The sequence below is a fragment of the Pseudorasbora parva genome, chromosome 8, assembly GCF_024679245.1.
Source record: "Pseudorasbora parva isolate DD20220531a chromosome 8, ASM2467924v1, whole genome shotgun sequence".
NCBI lineage: Eukaryota > Metazoa > Chordata > Actinopteri > Cypriniformes > Gobionidae > Pseudorasbora > Pseudorasbora parva.
The window spans coordinates 36,072,552-36,089,459 of NC_090179.1; the positions used below are offsets into that span (position 1 = coordinate 36,072,552).

Here is a 16,908-nt window from a genome sequence, read left to right on the forward strand (position 1 = left end):
CTGTAATATTTATTTATTTATTTGACTGCTATATAATAATGTACTATATATTTAGAGGCCAGTCAGTGACTGATATATAGTATATACATTAATGATGACAAATGGAACACAAAAACGTACCTTCATTTTACTCCAAATTCACAAAACAAAACTAAAAACAATTGAGTGTTTTATTATAGAGTTCCCAGATCACTGGCACAGCTTTATTAGGGAGTCTGGTGAATGTTTGATTGATTCTTGTCAAGTGGCTGTAAACCAGCATGTCTTTGCGGCCGTCGACGAGTCTCAGTGCATTTACAGAAAGATTGTTTACCGCTCAATTCATCTTTGGATATCAAAGTCGAGCATATATCGACACAGCCGTGATGCTTTAGAGGAGGAAGATATGATTTCGGAGATAAATGAGGATACTGGAAACCAGGCAGTAAGAGAACCGGATAGACGCCACTGAAGACATTGATCATGGTCGGTGAGTGCCCGAAGTTTGGATAATGCCTGAGACGGGCGAAATCAATATCTTGATTGTGTATTTGTGATTGTAGGATGAGGTCCTGGATCTTCTCAGCTTGAATAAGATGTCGATGGCATAACATCTGAGAGTTTTGAAGGGATTCCACAAAATCTGTCAGCAGAAGTTTTCCTTCTGTGAACTTTAGCCAGAGATTCTGAAGATTGGAAGACATATCTCAATCAAGGCTTTTCAAATCTGCATTTCATGAAACATATCTCAGAAGTACCTCAGACTGACTCAGGGAATGATGAGTCTTCTTCTTAAGAAGCTTATGAATCGCTCTAAGGCTGAGTTTCTGTTGTAAAGTTTCTGCATGTGGCACAAGAAGTATTACATCAGTTATATGGTAGGAAAAAAACATATTACAAGCATAATCTCCTTCCACATAGAACTTACCCAGCTTTCTCTGTTTGCGTCGCATTGAAGACACCATTTGACCCAGAATCTGGTACTTTTCAGCTAAGAGCATTTTAGAGTTGTTCAGATGTGGCTGATGTGCCAAATTCTGCTCTGCGAGCCAACAATTGGAGGCCATCAAGATCACTTTGCATCTCTGAAGATGCTGTAACTGCAGGCAAGTCCTTCAGATCAAGTAAGTGATGTACAATGCATACCCACCACACACACGCGCACAAATATCTGGACATTGTCACACTTTGAAATATCCGTTATTGCACTAGATATAAATGAGTAAACCTGCAAACAAATGCTGCTTGTTATGCTATATATTATTATTATTATTTTTTTTTATAAAATAAAATCAACAAAGAAAAATATAAACAGATTCAGCATTGTTGAACGTTTTCTGGTACCTTTGAATTGACCCTGACAGTTTCTTGCATCCTTTCCTCGTCTTCCAGGAGCTCCAGAAGCTGAGCAGTGTTCAAACACTTAAGATAGTCCAAATTTAGCATTGAATCCCCCTCATGAGGCATTGCAGCCCATTTATAAAGATATTCCCTCTCACCAGGACTTGAGCTACTGATGCGTTGAGGTACCGGTGCATTTGTACATCTCGTAACATGATCACAAGCTCCAGAGAGGTTGGTTACTAGGGAATTCTGAGCATACACTGGAGCAAACCTATACCAGCACAGAACTATACATTTTCTTAAAGGGGGGGGGGTGAAACACTCAGTTTCAGTCAATCTCATGTCAATCTTGAGTACCTATAGAGTAGTATTGCATCCTTCATATCTCTGAAAAGTCTTTAGTTTTATTATATTTATAAAAGAAATATAGGCTGTACCGAGTCTTTCCGGAAAAAAACGAGCGCCTGGAGGCGTATCGTGTTGGCGGAGCTAAAGAATGACGATCGCGAACAAAGCGGTGACGTCCTCAAGCGTGGAGAAACCCATGGCTATCTCAGCTAATACAGATAATGATCCACAATCAAATCTGAGGCAGAAATAAATTGAACAGGAGAAACAGCAACATCAGGACGTCCGTCTCTGTGGTATGTACTGTATTTAGTGGCCTGTCAACATTTGTATGTCTTTACTCGCAGTTTATGAGGACATGATTCAGTTTAGACCTTAGCAAGCAAAACGGTTTTGCACATCAGACTAGTGTAACATTATACAGAGAACAGCAATGGAGTAACCGTTAGCGCATTTGAATGACAAAGCACACGATCGTGTCGTTTACTGATGTTTACTCACGTGACGATAGCCAATAGCAGAGACATTTGAAGCAGTTTTACTCACCGGCTGCTTCCAAAGCAGGACCGAACCTTTATCGCTGGGACCGCTCCGTCAAAAACACACTTCTTTGGTATGATTTGGTGAAGTCCTGTGACAGCAGTGGCGTGGAAATCCACTTTGAGACGCGACTGAAGCGATGTTGTGAAGCTTCCCGTCATTACTGCGTTCAAATCGGTTCAAATGCAGCGCTGCCTTCCCGGAATGCTGTGCTGAAGCGTTGAAGTCGCTCGACGTCACCCATAGGAATAAAGTGGAGCGCGGCGCAGACTATAACCGACATAAGTGTTCACGGATGGCTGGATCTGCACCCAGAGTGTTTACGGGCATGCATTTCCTCTCTCGCTCTAGTCACGCGCGTGTGTATACAGTGTATATATATATACACCTACGGTATATATATATATATATATATATATATATATATATATATATATATATATATATATATATATACACTGTAAAAAAATATTTAGAAAAAAGTTACCTGGTTGCCTTAAAATTTTGAGTTCATTGAAATTAAAATTTTGAGTTAATACAATGAAAAAATTTTGAGATTCGACAACCTTTATTAAAATATTATTAAAAGATTGTGTAAGCATATTGGGTAATTATGTGTGTGTTATTTCTGATGACGCAGTGAAACATGGCAAATAGTGTTATTTTCATGATTTATCACATTTTTTATGTGGTTCAGATACAAAAATATTTTGAGTTTCTATTTATTAAACTAATTTCCTTCATTGTACCAACTCAAATTTTTAATTTCAATAAACTCAAAATTTTAAGGCAACCAGGTTACTTACTTTTTTAAATTAAACCAACAAAAAACAACCAATTTTTTTACAGTGTACCTATATATATATATATATATATATATATATATATATATATATATATATATATATATATATATATATATATATATATATATATATATATAGGTACACTGTAAAAAATTTGGTTGTTTTTTTTTTTATATTATATATTTTTTTTATATTTTATATATATATATATATATATATATATATAATAGGTGACCAGCACCTGTATATTTCATTTTGCAATAAATAGTCAATCCTATTACTGAGATTTTCTCTTGTGAACAATCTGTTATTTAAAATGGTTATTTTAAAACTCGCAAAACAGACAATGCTCTGTTTATAAAAAACTTGACATGCTCTATAGCCTAAGTGTATTTGTTCTATAACTGTCTTTGTTCTATAAATGTCTTTGTTTTGGATTAAATCCATTCTTACTGTCCAGTAGTACGTCCTTTATGATGTTATGTAACACTTGATCTTCTTTTCCACCTAATAAACTGTCACAAGTTCATATACTTTAACCTTAAAGTGTTATCCTGTTATACTTTAACTTCAAGATGTTCAAGCACTTAGCCACTTAGCCGTTCGTTTTCCATCCACGCTGCAACAGGAACACCTTGTCATACCTCGGGTGTTCACAATCACACCGTAGGTATTTACCCAGGCATTACCACACATGCTCTCCTGAATGACGTAGCTTTGCTCATTGATTACTGTTGTTCATGTCCTTTCACTGACTGCAGCCTGTTACTGTAAACAGTCTTGGAACAGATATAGCCACAGAAGACTATATGTAACCATGCTAGCTAATCCTCTTTGCTTCTGTGATCCCAAAGAGTCCTCCGGTCTTCAGGGACTCAAAGGTGTTTTCTGCCTGATGAGTGGAAGAGCATGCAACACTATGGCTGGCGATACAAATCATTGTTGCTCTATGTAAGTAATTACAACCCCTATACACACTGTAAGAAAATCTAGAAACCTCTACATAATGCTTAATCGATTGAGGTCACACACTTACACTTAACATATTTATACATTTCAAATGTTTTTTAGTTGCATACCTTGTATACAAGATAATATAATTGTCTAGATTTCTTAATTTAGTTCTGTATAAATGTGATGTATGAGGTTAGACTGATTTTGAATGTTTTCTATTTTTGCTTTTAGGATCTTATTATTGTGAAAATCAGTGTTGTGGTATAACAGGCACTATAGTTAATATTTAGATTGTATTATCATTTTAATTGGAGTAATTCTACTGTTGTCTTTTTTATGGTTGTTTTTGTCAATATGTCTATATATTTTGGTCTCTGTTATGTTGAGTTATATGAGTTATTGTCTTTAGAAGTGTTTCATTTTTGTGTGCGTCCATAATATCAGTACAGAAAAGCTCATTCAAAGGGGTTATATGTTAGAATTTGTAAACGCCTTTATTAACAATGTGTGAAGTTGTGAGCTTGTAACAAAACTTAACTTAAAAACGAGACCATCCCCAACTTCTTAGGTTATTTATGAAAGCCTGTAGACTGATTTTAATGTGAAGGAATCTTTAAAATTGAAAAGGATGAGACTGTTATGCGTGCTCCTGAGAGCCTCTCTTCCGTTAAATGACTGTTATACAATGTTCAGGGCAATGCAGAAAGAGTTGTTCTGTAATGTAATGTCAAGATGTCATGCAAAGAAAATGGATTAATTCAAACTATAATCTCTGTACAGTCTAGACTCAAATATACTTAAGGGGTTAGTCCAACCAAAAATGAAAATTAGTCATCCAATGTGTATATGACATTCTTTTTTCAGACGAATACAATCAGAGTTATATTAAAAACTACTGGCTCTTCCAGGCTTTATAATGGCAGTGAATGGCCGTTTCTGTTTTGAAGTCCATAAAAGTGGATTTGTCCATCATTAAAAAAGTGTTTCACACGACTCCAGGGGGTTAATAAAGGCCTTCTGAAGTGATGCGTTTGTGTAAGAAAAATATCCATATTCAAAACTTTACAAACTATATAATCACTCACTTCCACTAACCATCGTACATGCGCTCATGAGAGACTGGCGTTCCAGCGCTAGTTCTCGCAAGAACCAAAGTTTTGTTTTGCTCTATCCTCTGCACTTTGGTTTTTGCACAGTCATTCACAGTCTCTCCAGAACATCCATACAACAGTGCGGACGTTAGAGATTATAGTTTGTAAAGTTTTAAATATGGATATTTTTAGACAAATGGATTGATTCAATCCACAAATGGATTGATTCACTTCAAAAGGCCTTTATTAACCCCCTGGAGCCGTGTGGAGCATTTTTATGATGGATGGATGCACTTTTACAAAACCGAAACAGCCATTCACTGCCATTATAAAGCTTGGAAGAGCCAGGACATTTTTTTTTACTATAACTCTGATCTGTCATATACATCTAGGATGACTTGAGGGATAGTAAATCATGGGCTAATTTTTTTTGGGTGAACTATCCCTTTAATAATAAAACTATCATAAACAATGTTATTTTAATCACTGAGCAGAGCTGGTGCAAATATATCCACATCATCACTACGATCAGATGCTTCCCTAACAGCCGTTTACTTACCGCTGTCATTTTTATTGGGTGTTTATTTCGTTTTTGAGATGAAAGCCAGCACATTTTTACATATTCCTCAAAATGTCACTTTCACCAGCGTCTGGATGTTCGTTAACGTTAACCAACTTCTGTTTACTTAACTTAAGCAAAGAACAAAAAATAACTCTGCATTGAGTCAGATATCAGGGCTTGAATCAAGTCTACATTACATGTTCAGGAGTGTGAGTGCAGTTCACTTAACAGCCACTGGTGTTACTAATAACAAGGGTTACTGAATTCTACATATTGCCCTTTAACCCTAAAATGTGGCTCAAAATGTTCAACAACACAAGCACTTTTGTCTAAAGATAACAGTATGTCACTTAACCCTCTGTTGTTCTCTGGTCATTTCTGACCGGAAACTTTTCTGTTTTGAAATTTTAAAAATCACTGCTTCATCGTAATGATGTGAAACTTAGTGACTTTTCTAGCATTAGGTATGTAAACACACAAACAAATTGGGGTCATGATTCGGGCATGCTAAGTGGTTGTAAAAAGATACTTCCACTTGTGCTCTTCGGTCAAAAAACATCATAGGAAATGAATGCGAAATCTGCAAAAACACAAAAATTCATAGAAACAAATCTGTATTTCTAACCCTTTTTTTAAATAAATAGAATTTATATATATATATATATATATATATATATATATATATATATATATATATATATATATATATATATATATATATATATATATATTCACTTTGAAATATGTTCAAAAGTGAACTAGGGAATTCACAAGCTGCTCCATATAGAGAACTCTAGTGGATTACACCCATGGTTGCATAATTTCTTAAATAATTCCAAAAGAGGGCGCTAATCTGCCTTCAAATATTCTTGTTTTGAAGCCCGAGTCTCTATTTTAACATGACATACTGCAATAATAATAATAATAAAAAATTGGATAATTTTCAATGGCAAAAATAATTATTATTATTCAAAGACCATAATTATTGCATACATTTTTTTTTTTTTTTAAATACCATCAAATCATCTCAAAATACAAAATTAAAAAGAAAAAATATTATTAAAGAAAAATAAATTGCACTGGGGTGGATAAATTTACTGGGGTGGAGGAAGTTTAATTTTTAGGTGTCCGGTCACTTATGACAACCAATGCAACCCCTAAACGAAGAGCACCAGAGGGTTAAATGTGTAAAATGTCATTGAGAGTGCTTGTTATTGCTGTCTAACTCAACTATGCTGTTCTGCTGTAACAGTTTGACGTTGTTGTGGATTCTCTGAAGAACGCTGGACTCTGTGATGTCCGTTGAGATGTGCACTTTGTTATAAGCAGCACAGACTGAGGCAGGACAGTCATGAGTGCTGACACAGCCAGCAGGGTGGATCTGGACCCTGATTACCATGCTGAACTGGCGGACATGGTAGCAGCCATGAATGTGGCCGCCAACAGACTGACCCCTCCAAACGGATGCAGGACCATCCCACATCGCCTCAATCTCTCGGACCGCAAGCTGTCACTGCAGGAGCGATCAAGTTACCAGAATAGCTTCAACCCACGAATAGCACGGAGACCCACTATTGAATCGAAGCGGGTGTCTATCTCTGATGGTGATGTGAGTTGGCAGCATATGTGACCTCCGTTGTTGACCATCAGTGAGAATATATTCAGCACAATATGGCATTCTTACTGAAATTCATTATACAAGGGCTGTCACAATATCAGATTTTCACCTGCATAATGGTGGCTAAAAGAATTCAGGATATAGCAATTTATACACGTTTAGGATTTCATTTTGAAATAATTTTCACGCTGATATTAGTATATTTTTTTTAAATGCAAATAAATGGCAAGTAGTATATTGAAATAAACAGTTTTGAAATAATATTTTCTTGTAAAACATTCTCTAATAATTTTTGTTTTATTTACCACCTTGAAATAAATAATGCTAATCTTTAACTTTGTTTTTTAAGTTTACATCTTTTCTTTTTTGGGCCAATGATTAACACAAAATATGAATATAATGAAATATCAATATTTCATTTTTGAAATATCTTTTTTCTACCTACAGGACTGTGTCCAGCTAAACCAGTACAAGTTAAAGACTGAGATAGGAAAGGTTGGTGATTCTATATTAAAATCCTACATTGTTTTAAATATTTATGATTTGTTGGCAAAATCACACATGCATAAATATATATTTAATGTTGTAACCTTCCCTTTTTAACCCAGGGTTCATATGGCGTGGTCAGATTAGCACATAATGAAGATGATGACCAGTTTTATGTGAGCAAATATCTGATGTGAAATTATTGTTTTTTTTAATTGTCGCTATTTAGTCATAACATGATCCTTTGTAACGCATAGTAATTATTAAAAGATGATGGATGGATGGATGGATGGATGGATGGATGGATGGATGGATGGATGGATGGATGGATGGATGGATGGATGGATGGATGGATGGATGGATGGATGGATGGATGGATGGATGGATGGATGGATGGATAGATAGATAGATAGATAGATAGATAGATAGATAGATAGATAGATAGATAGATAGATAGATAGATAGATAGATAGATAGATAGATAGATAGATAGATAGATAGATAGATAGATAGAGATATATACTGTGTATAATATATAAAGAGCAATACAATTTTATAATTGTAATATTATGTAATATAATTTATTTACAGGCTATGAAGTTGGTATCCAAAAAGAGGTTAATAAAGCAGTTTGGATTCCCACGTAAGAAATACACATTTACATTTTAAACGTATGACTTTTTCATATGAAGTTTTGTCTTATGTCTGCAGAACACTAATGTTAACTTGTGGTGGTTGTGTAGGGCGACCTCCCTCCAGAGAATCCAATGGATCACAAGAGAATCTTTTAAAGCATTCCGGCCTGTTAGACCAAGTGTATAAAGAAGTCGCCATTTTGAAGAAACTTGACCATCTTAATGTTGTCAAATTAGTTGAGGTGAGTTAGATCTGTACTGTTTCTTAGAGAATTTTCACTATACAGGTTAACTAACCAAAACATTGTCTGTATCTGTCCTGTGATATATTTAACTGAAGGTTCTTGATGACCCAGCCGAGGATAACTTGCACATGGGTGAGTAATTCTCTCAGTTAGCAATCTGCTATATTGAAGACATAGCTTTTACTCGTTTGATCGTTTTTCTATTTACTCTTCCTTTCCTCAGTCTTTGAGTTGGTACCTAAAGGGTGAGTATTTGTACCTAAAGGTCACCACCATACATATGCAAATTAAACTTTTCCTTTGTTTGATTTTTCTCTCATAATTTGTTTCCTGACCCTAGTCCAGTGATGGAGGTCCCTACAGACAGTCCGCTAACAGAAGAAATGGCCCATTTCTACTTCAGAGATGTCATCCTAGGAATTGAATACTGTAAGTTTCCCTAGTATATGGTGTTTTATTTAGTCTTGTATTTGCCAAATGGCATCTATAAATGTTGTTTCATGTTTTATTTTTTAGTACACTATCAGAAAATCATACATAGAGACATCAAACCCTCAAATCTCTTGCTGGGGGATGATGGGCACGTCAAGATAGCAGATTTCGGTGTCAGTAATGAGTTTGAGGGGAATGATGCTCTCCTGTCAAACAGTGCAGGAACGCCAGCCTTCATGGCACCTGAATCTCTGACTGATCGGGACCTGAGATTCAGTGGAAAGGTTAGAAGACTTCTAGAATATTATGGTTTACATGCAGTGAAGACATTGATTCTTCATCATTTACAACTGACTCTCATTGGCTTCAGGCTCTAGACATATGGGCAATGGGAGTGACGCTATTTTGTTTCGTCTTCGGAAGGGTAAGTCATTTACCATATATATCAAATACAATATTATTTTTCAAGTATTATTACTAAAATAATATGTTAATATGTTGTTGTGCAGTGTCCTTTTCATGATGAATACATCTTAGGCCTGCATGATAAGATCAGGACCATGACAGTGGAGTTCCCAGACAAGTGAGTCACAAACCACTTTACATTTACTCATTTTGCAGACTCTTTTATCCAAAGTGATTGTGTTCAAGCTATTAAAAAATAGAAAAATCTTGGGAATCAAATTCATGAGTTTGATGTTATTAGCACCATGCTCTGCTGTTTGAGCTACTGGATGGCTTTTATAAGCCATGATAAGAAAGCATTCTTAAAGCCTTAGTTCACCCAAAAATGAAAATTCTGTCATTAATTACGCACCTGTTCCAGACCCGTAAGACGTTTGTTCATCTTCGGAACGCAAATGAAGATCTTTTTGTTGAAATCCGGTGGTTCAGAAAAGCCTCCATTGGCCACAATGTCCTTTCCTCTCTCAAGACCCATAAAAGGCACTAAAGACGTCACTACAAAGCCCATCTCACTACAGTGGCTATACAATCATTTTATGAAGAGACGAGAATAGTTTTTGTGCGCAAAAAAAAATGTATTAATGACTTATGATGGCCGATTTCAAAACGGGTTTTCCAAAAGCCTCGGAGCTTAATGAATCAGTGAATCGATTCATGATTCGGATCGCGTGTCAAACCGCCAAACTGCTGAAATCACGTGACCCTGGCGATCCGAACCGCTGATTCGATACACTGATTCATTACGGTTCAAAGCTTTAAGAAGCAGTGTTTTGAAATCGTCCATTACTACATAAATCGTTATTTAGTTTGTGTTTTTTTGCGCACAAATACTATTCTCGTTTTGAATGGTAGGATAGGTGTTTTGGAGAATAGATGGATAAATTGGATATATAGTGGGGATCCATTCTTAGACCCTCCCAGGTCATTGTAAGGTTAAGTCCCCATTATTTACCCATAATATTTGAAACATCGCATGTAATTAATTTTGTATTGTGTGCACAGGCCTGTGATCAGTGAGGGGCTGAAGGAGCTCATTACCAGAATGCTGGACAAAGTCCCTGAAACTAGAATCACACTTCCAGAAATAAAGGTGAAATCAAAAGAAAAGATCGCTGAGGAGTATTTACAAATGTAAACTTCAGTGTTACTCTAACTGTGTGTAATCTGGTCTCTGTGGGCAGTTGCACCCATGGGTGACGGTGGATGGCACGGATCTCCTGCCCCTGGAGGAGGAGCACTGCACAGTGGTGGAGGTCACTGAGGAGGAGGTGCAGAACTCTGTCAAACTAGTTCCCAGCCTGTCTGCTGTGGTGAGTACATCTGAGAGAGAAAAAGTTACACATACACACACACACACACACACACGCGCGTCTGATTCAGTATCTTTATGGGGACTCTCAATAAATGTAATTCTTTTTATACTGTACGAACTGTATGTTCTGTCCCCTTACACTAAACCTACCCATTATAGAAAAGGTTCTGCATTTTTGCAATTTCAAAAAAAAAAAATTCTCATGGGTCCTCAAAAATTGAAATAGATTCAAAACTATTTTACTACCTTTCTGATTTAGCCATTAAATAAACAATCTTATCCATAAGTCAGCAAACAGAAAACTAATGATGCAATAACAAAAAAATACTATATATGCTGCATGCTTTTAAAAGTCTCTTAAATAAAAAGGCAGTATTTTTTTAAAGATACAGTGTGTTTTTAGTAAGGGCAAAGGGGCAACCGGAAGGATTCAAATATATCTTATCAAATACACAATTGATTGGACTATTATTTTTGTATTACATAGCCCGCACGATCGTTCGATTTAAACGTGAATCACACGCACACACATACACAATACGCGCGCGCCCTTCAAATGCCAAGTCCAGAAAGAGTAAACAACAGAAAGGAATATAATCAGATTTATTGGCCTGCCCAAGCTGTTGGGCTTTGCGAGCCCTGGCCCATACATGTCTAAGTCCAGCGTGCTAAAGGTATGCTCGGTTAGACACGTGACGTTACACATAAGCAAAATGATCTATAACAATGAGATACTATTACATATAAAAACCTTGTTTTACTTACATACTGTAAGTGTGTTGCACCATTCCTCCTGTCGGAGGATACAATATAGAAGAAATACCATTGTGAGATTTGTTAACAAACGATCCCGGAGTGAAATGAAGCGAACACCATTATCTTCCCCACGTCAGCTGGAACTTCATTCAAAATAAAGTTCAACCACACATTCCTAATATTAGGATCCGAAAGAAGCTTATGCAACGACTGTGTTCTTCCACAACCAGGAACAGCGCAATATCTTGCTATCTTCCTCGGCATCTTTATTGCTGCTGGCTAGCGTGATCCGATGAGCAGTGGGCTACTGAACTACACGTGCTTATTATGCTGTAGAGGCGGTGTTTCGTCAGTTGATGACGTCAAGATGCGAACACGATCGTTTTCTGTCCATGAAAGCTTTTCTTTGACTAAAATGGACGTTTTCAGCTCTGAAACTTACAGGATATTCTTATATTACAGATGGGCTTTTATTCACAGTAAAACAAAACAAAAGCAGATAAAGGAAAATACAGTCTAGTGATGAGGGGAGGCAAGGCACACCATACGACATCCTGTGGCACAAGACAGAACACAGGGAGAATATGGAAGCAGGGGGATGGAGTCATGAAACTAGACAGGGAAGCACATTGAACAGCCCATGTTTTACAGTGCGTGTCTAAAATTTGCTTTGCACGTGTTTTAAGATCCTGGTGAAATCCATGCTGCGGAAGCGCTCCTTCAGTAACCCCTTTGAGTGTCCGAGCCGCAGGCAGGGCAGGTCCATGTCTGCCCCCGGAGGGATGCTGGCGTAAGTCAACCCCTGCATGTCATTGCATCATTCTGCATGCTGATACTCAGAATACCTGTGACACTGATATGTTGCTCTCTTTTCTCTCAATAATTTCTGCAGGGATATGTCACTGTTTCGCCCTTTAAGGTATCACACAATAGACCTCACTGTCATGACAATAAGCTCATTTTAGAATTTCAAATGCAATGCTCATGTTTGAGAGTGTTTGTACGAGAATAATGTTTTTGATGGTCTATGTCTCCAACAGCAGAGGGAGTAACAGTAACGGGAGCAGAGAGGGGGAGCTGGAAAACCTTATTGAGGATGAAACTTTTTCATGAATTTGCTCAAATCATTTTTCAGATTGTTCCAGTTGTGTGACTTTTTTGTTGCAAACTGCAATGGAATGTTTAGATGTACAGCAAAGATAGTTTAAGAATAGGTTTTGAGGTACCCTTAAAATATAAGGCTGAAACTGGTCATAAGTACTTTATATTAGAGTAATATTTGCATTTAAGTGCCAAATTTAAAGAAGTTTTAATTTAAATGCATATTCAAAAAAATATATCAGTGCATTTATCTTTAGCATATATGGCAGAAGCACTGATGATTTTGCTGTGCAGTGGAAATCAGCAAAACTTTACATGAGAAGTATACAAGTCTATGTTATATAAAATGTCATTATGCTGTTTTATTGGTTTTTTTTTTTTAGATTTTACAGTTTTAATATGTATCTGGTCTGTGGTATCACAGAATGATCTATAGTTTGTGTGCTGGTGCTCCTGAAAATATTTTATTTATTGTGAGTTGTTTGTTGTTTCCTTGACAACTACTTGTATATAAATACATATAATATAAATTTTTAGGCCTTCAGTATGAAAAATATGTTTATATATTTTTCATAATATTATGTGTGAGTGTGCGTGTGGGTGTGTGTGTATATGTGTGTATATATATGTGTGTGTGTGTATATATATATATATATATATATATATGTATATATATATGTATATATATATGTATATATATATATATATATATATATATATATATATATATATATATATATATATATATATATATATGTATATATAATATATATATAATATTATGAAAGATATATATATAATCATATATTTATATTGAAGGGCTAAAAATGGTCACTGGCAAAACATATTTTGCAATGAAATATTATGTAAATTATGGAATATTAAAATGTAAAAAACTATTAGTAATCGCTACAAAAGTACTCTTGTGCCTCCGTGAGGCTGTTTTCTGATTAGCAACACAAACCCCAGGGATTCTGTATGCCACTCTTTTTTTAAATAACTGTAAGAGAGATTGAATATCAGGATAAGAGCTCCATTATGGCCCAGACAGAGGTGTCAACATATAGTGAAGTTCGCTTTTGATTCTCTTTAAAGTTCTGATGACCCCACTTCAATAGTTGCACAAATGAGCGATGATCTTTATTTCATTATAAATGCACTTACAGGTCTTATTACAATACTTAATTATATCAAACATAGGCTAAGTGTTTTTATCTGTCGAAGAGCATTCATTTTAACTAGATTTTCTAAAGAAAATTCTAATGGTTGTTGGCTAGTCTGCTTTATATGCGGTTGTTAGGGTGTTCTAGGGGTTAGGGGTGTCGGCGGTTGCTAGTGCACTTCCTTTTAAATGAAAGTCTATGGGATTTTATCCACACCACACTATTTGAATTTCAGCCCTGTAGAATAATAATATGGCATTTAGTATAATGGCGGCACTGCTAATTAACTTTATTGTTCATCTGACATTTTAGACTGACATAAAATACCTGGTCTGATATATGGCCCATTACTGTAATAAAACAATTTCATTAAACATACTCTTGTGGCTAAACAAACTGTAGGTTTATGCATGTGCATGTTACTCGTGATATACATTTGGTCTGATGATCTGGAATCATTTATTGGCTTCAGTTCTTATCTTTATACACAGTTGTTATCTTTACTGCCTGTACAGTGTCAGTCCATTACACTGAAGAGAAAAAAATAAGGATGTGAAAAGAGTACATCACTTTGTCTTACTACAATTGGCCCAGTATACTACAATTTGCCCTGACTGGCACAATGAGCTGCTACAGGCCTATATGCTGAAAGAATAGGGGAAAATATGGGCTACTAGAATTTACAATGTGGCTTTTTATATCAGAGCATCAGCATCATGGGTAATTCAGGACACTTTGTGGTGTGTCTCCAAAGTATTCCACAAAAACAAATGTGCAATTATTATAGACAAGCAAAGAACAGATAATCCCAATGTGTTGAATATAATTTTCTTTGGAGAAGGCTTTATTTATTGTGCTTTCGGATATTTTAAATTTTATCTTATTATATTCAACTTGAGCCATGATTTTGTGTGATTCTTCTATCTAAGTAGAAAATATTGTTTAAAGCAGAGATCGTAATGCTTGGCACCCAAATCTTTTAAAAACACTTTATATTATGAAACCTTCAGCTGCAAATCCACAGTCAGTTTTTAAATGGACTTTTTATCTGTTGTAACTTGAGCTATTTAGAGCAGTGAACAAAAATCTCTTACATATCTCTCATTCGCAATCACCTGATAGTGATCTGATTGCATTTCAATCATTTCTTTCTGAGTGATTACAAGTTTACTCACCCAACATATGGTAAGCATTCATGTGATTACCTGCTGTCATATTTTCCTGGGTGTGCACCGTATATGTTTTCAAATTGCAAATAATTTAGAGTAGTAACCTAAGGTTACTGTACTTTACTTTTGCTGACTATATATAAAGCAAATATTTCCAGAGTACACAACAGACCCGGTTCTAGGATTCGGTGACTTCAAAACCTTGGTGGGGCACCAATCTTGCAGTGTTCAAATCGTGATGAAATTGTATTATATCAGAATAAAACTTATTATTAAAATGATATAATGATTTGCCCATTTCACAGTGAGGTTAGTGTTGAGGGGTGGGTTCGGGTTGGGGGAAGGTCATCATTTTTATTGCATGATTTTTAAACACCCACCAGTTTGAAAACACCTACAAATTTAGAAGCATCTACTTTTGTTCCACAGAGACCTCATACTCGAATTTTCTGGCTTTCCGTGTTTTCATTGATATATGGTAGGGGGGCACTGAAAAAGTACAGAATCTCCGGATCAAAACACAGATGAAAAAGAAGCAGAAATAAGCGGGGAAAAGCATAGCTTATTCACATTGTAGTCTTTGGGGAGGAAAAATCTTAATTTTCTCAGCTTTTTGTTCAGAATGTTCCTTTTTTTATAAAACAACTAGGCCTATATATATATATATGATAAACTGCATGTTAAGATATTCAAACAAAGAATATTCTGAGGGCCATGAATGTTTTGTGAAAATCATCAAAAATGGTGGTGGAGGCTGGCAACTCGCTGGCGGGGAAACGGTTAAAAACAATTCCTCATTCAGAAAAAAAAAATTTGAATCACCAGCGTCATTAAATGAATTACAGCTTATTGTTGTATTTTCATTAGAAACCCTAGACATTATAATATATAAGCCAAATAACCTTTCCTTGCAGACAGTTTGTAAAAACCGTGGATGAAGAGGTCAAACCCATTGGTAAGTGCTCTTTATAGTCTTGTTAGGTAATGAAAGTGGAAGTGTTGCAGCCCCTTTTCTCTGGACTATTCACAAATACCTCTGTTAATATTAGGCCTACCACTGCACTTTATTCCAATGCTTCATTATACAGGCTCTTACAAAAAAAAGCCCTACAAGGGCCTTTTTTATTTTAACTCAGTTCATAAGCTCAAACCTCTTTGGCATTCGAAAACAGGATGTAAACTGCTAATCTTAAATCAGGTCATATTTGCTGCATTAGTAGAAAATAAGATCATTATCTTATCCGAAGTGTGAAATATTCAAACGCTAATTGTGGCCTACAGTGAAACGGATGAAGTGAGCTATGTACATGCGAAGTTACACACAGGCAGCTGGTATAAAGAAAACTTATTTAAAGTATAATCAGATTTTGAGTTCAGAATAAAGGATCATTTGGGTGAAAGCAGAAACCGTGATTTGAATGGAACCAGAGGGACTGAAACAGTGAAATGTCTCAGTGCTGTTCAACTAGCTAAGAATGCTATTTGGCCAATCAATTCAAGGACTGGAACTACAGTAACTGTTGCGTAATGCTCCTGAGACAACTAGACGTTAAATGTGTATGTATTATGTAGGTAAGTTGGTAAAGCAGGTAAGTCTTTTAGGTGCCACAGACCCCCAAATATTCGAGGGACCCCGTTCTAAAAAAAATTAAATGCAGCTATGTATTTTCATTATACCAAGAACTAATTTATTATGTGAAAAATGTGTTATAAATATGCATAAAATATTTTGATTTTTGATTATTTTCCTTGGACTTTTATTTATTTATTTATTGTGGGGGTGGAGGGTGAACTATGCCTTTAAATATGTTTTTTTTAAGTTGTTTACCGGAGTTTCATCTCTAACCATAAGGGCCAATTAATTTACCAATCCTTTTTATTGAAATATATATCTCGGCATCT

The 16,908-nt window shown here is 35.7% G+C and overlaps 2 protein-coding genes across 3 annotated transcripts; one reads left to right on the top strand and one right to left on the bottom strand.

Annotated features, from left to right (window-relative positions):
- Positions 1-60: 60 nt before the first annotated feature.
- Positions 61-1,389, bottom strand: LOC137084683 (vacuolar protein sorting-associated protein 37B-like). 2 transcript variants are annotated; one of them, XM_067451060.1, is made up of 3 exons: positions 908-1,389; positions 738-820; positions 61-650 (listed from the first exon to the last, which is right to left on the bottom strand). In XM_067451060.1, the coding sequence occupies exons 1-3, from the start codon at positions 1,044-1,046 to the stop codon at positions 207-209; spliced, it is 666 nt and encodes a 221-aa protein (XP_067307161.1). In that variant the 5' UTR covers positions 1,047-1,389; the 3' UTR covers positions 61-206. The 2 variants fall into 2 exon arrangements, with proteins under 2 accessions (XP_067307161.1, XP_067307160.1); XM_067451059.1 differs by having other exon boundaries at positions 61-665.
- camkk1b (calcium/calmodulin-dependent protein kinase kinase 1, alpha b) lies at positions 970-13,263 on the top strand. The gene is made up of 19 exons (XM_067451058.1): positions 970-1,103; positions 1,372-1,967; positions 3,872-3,968; positions 6,877-7,233; positions 7,690-7,737; positions 7,851-7,904; positions 8,320-8,371; positions 8,472-8,605; positions 8,704-8,740; positions 8,832-8,853; positions 8,949-9,037; positions 9,125-9,324; positions 9,411-9,464; positions 9,550-9,623; positions 10,508-10,595; positions 10,687-10,815; positions 12,260-12,363; positions 12,466-12,492; positions 12,614-13,263. Exons 4-19 carry the CDS (start codon positions 6,976-6,978, stop codon positions 12,684-12,686), a joined length of 1,443 nt encoding a protein of 480 aa, XP_067307159.1. The 5' UTR covers positions 970-1,103; positions 1,372-1,967; positions 3,872-3,968; positions 6,877-6,975; the 3' UTR covers positions 12,687-13,263.
- The last annotated feature ends 3,645 nt before the right edge of the window (positions 13,264-16,908 follow it).

Bases quoted from the DNA above. Each gene is read 5' to 3' on its own strand.
- LOC137084683 (XM_067451059.1), bottom strand. From the start codon at position 1,046: ATGGCCTCCAATTGTTGGCTCGCAGAGCAGAATTTGGCACATCAGCCA. The intron at 821-907 runs GTAAGTTCTATG...TGCCACATGCAG, and splicing joins ACGCAAACAGAGAAAGCTGG to AAACTTTACAACAGAAACTC. The intron at 666-737 runs GTACTTCTGAGA...TCCAATCTTCAG, and splicing joins ATTCCCTGAGTCAGTCTGAG to AATCTCTGGCTAAAGTTCAC.
- camkk1b (XM_067451058.1), top strand. From the start codon at position 6,976: ATGAGTGCTGACACAGCCAGCAGGGTGGATCTGGACCCTGATTACCAT. The intron at 10,816-12,259 runs GTGAGTACATCT...ACGTGTTTTAAG, and splicing joins TTCCCAGCCTGTCTGCTGTG to ATCCTGGTGAAATCCATGCT. The intron at 12,493-12,613 runs GTATCACACAAT...TGTCTCCAACAG, and splicing joins TCACTGTTTCGCCCTTTAAG to CAGAGGGAGTAACAGTAACG.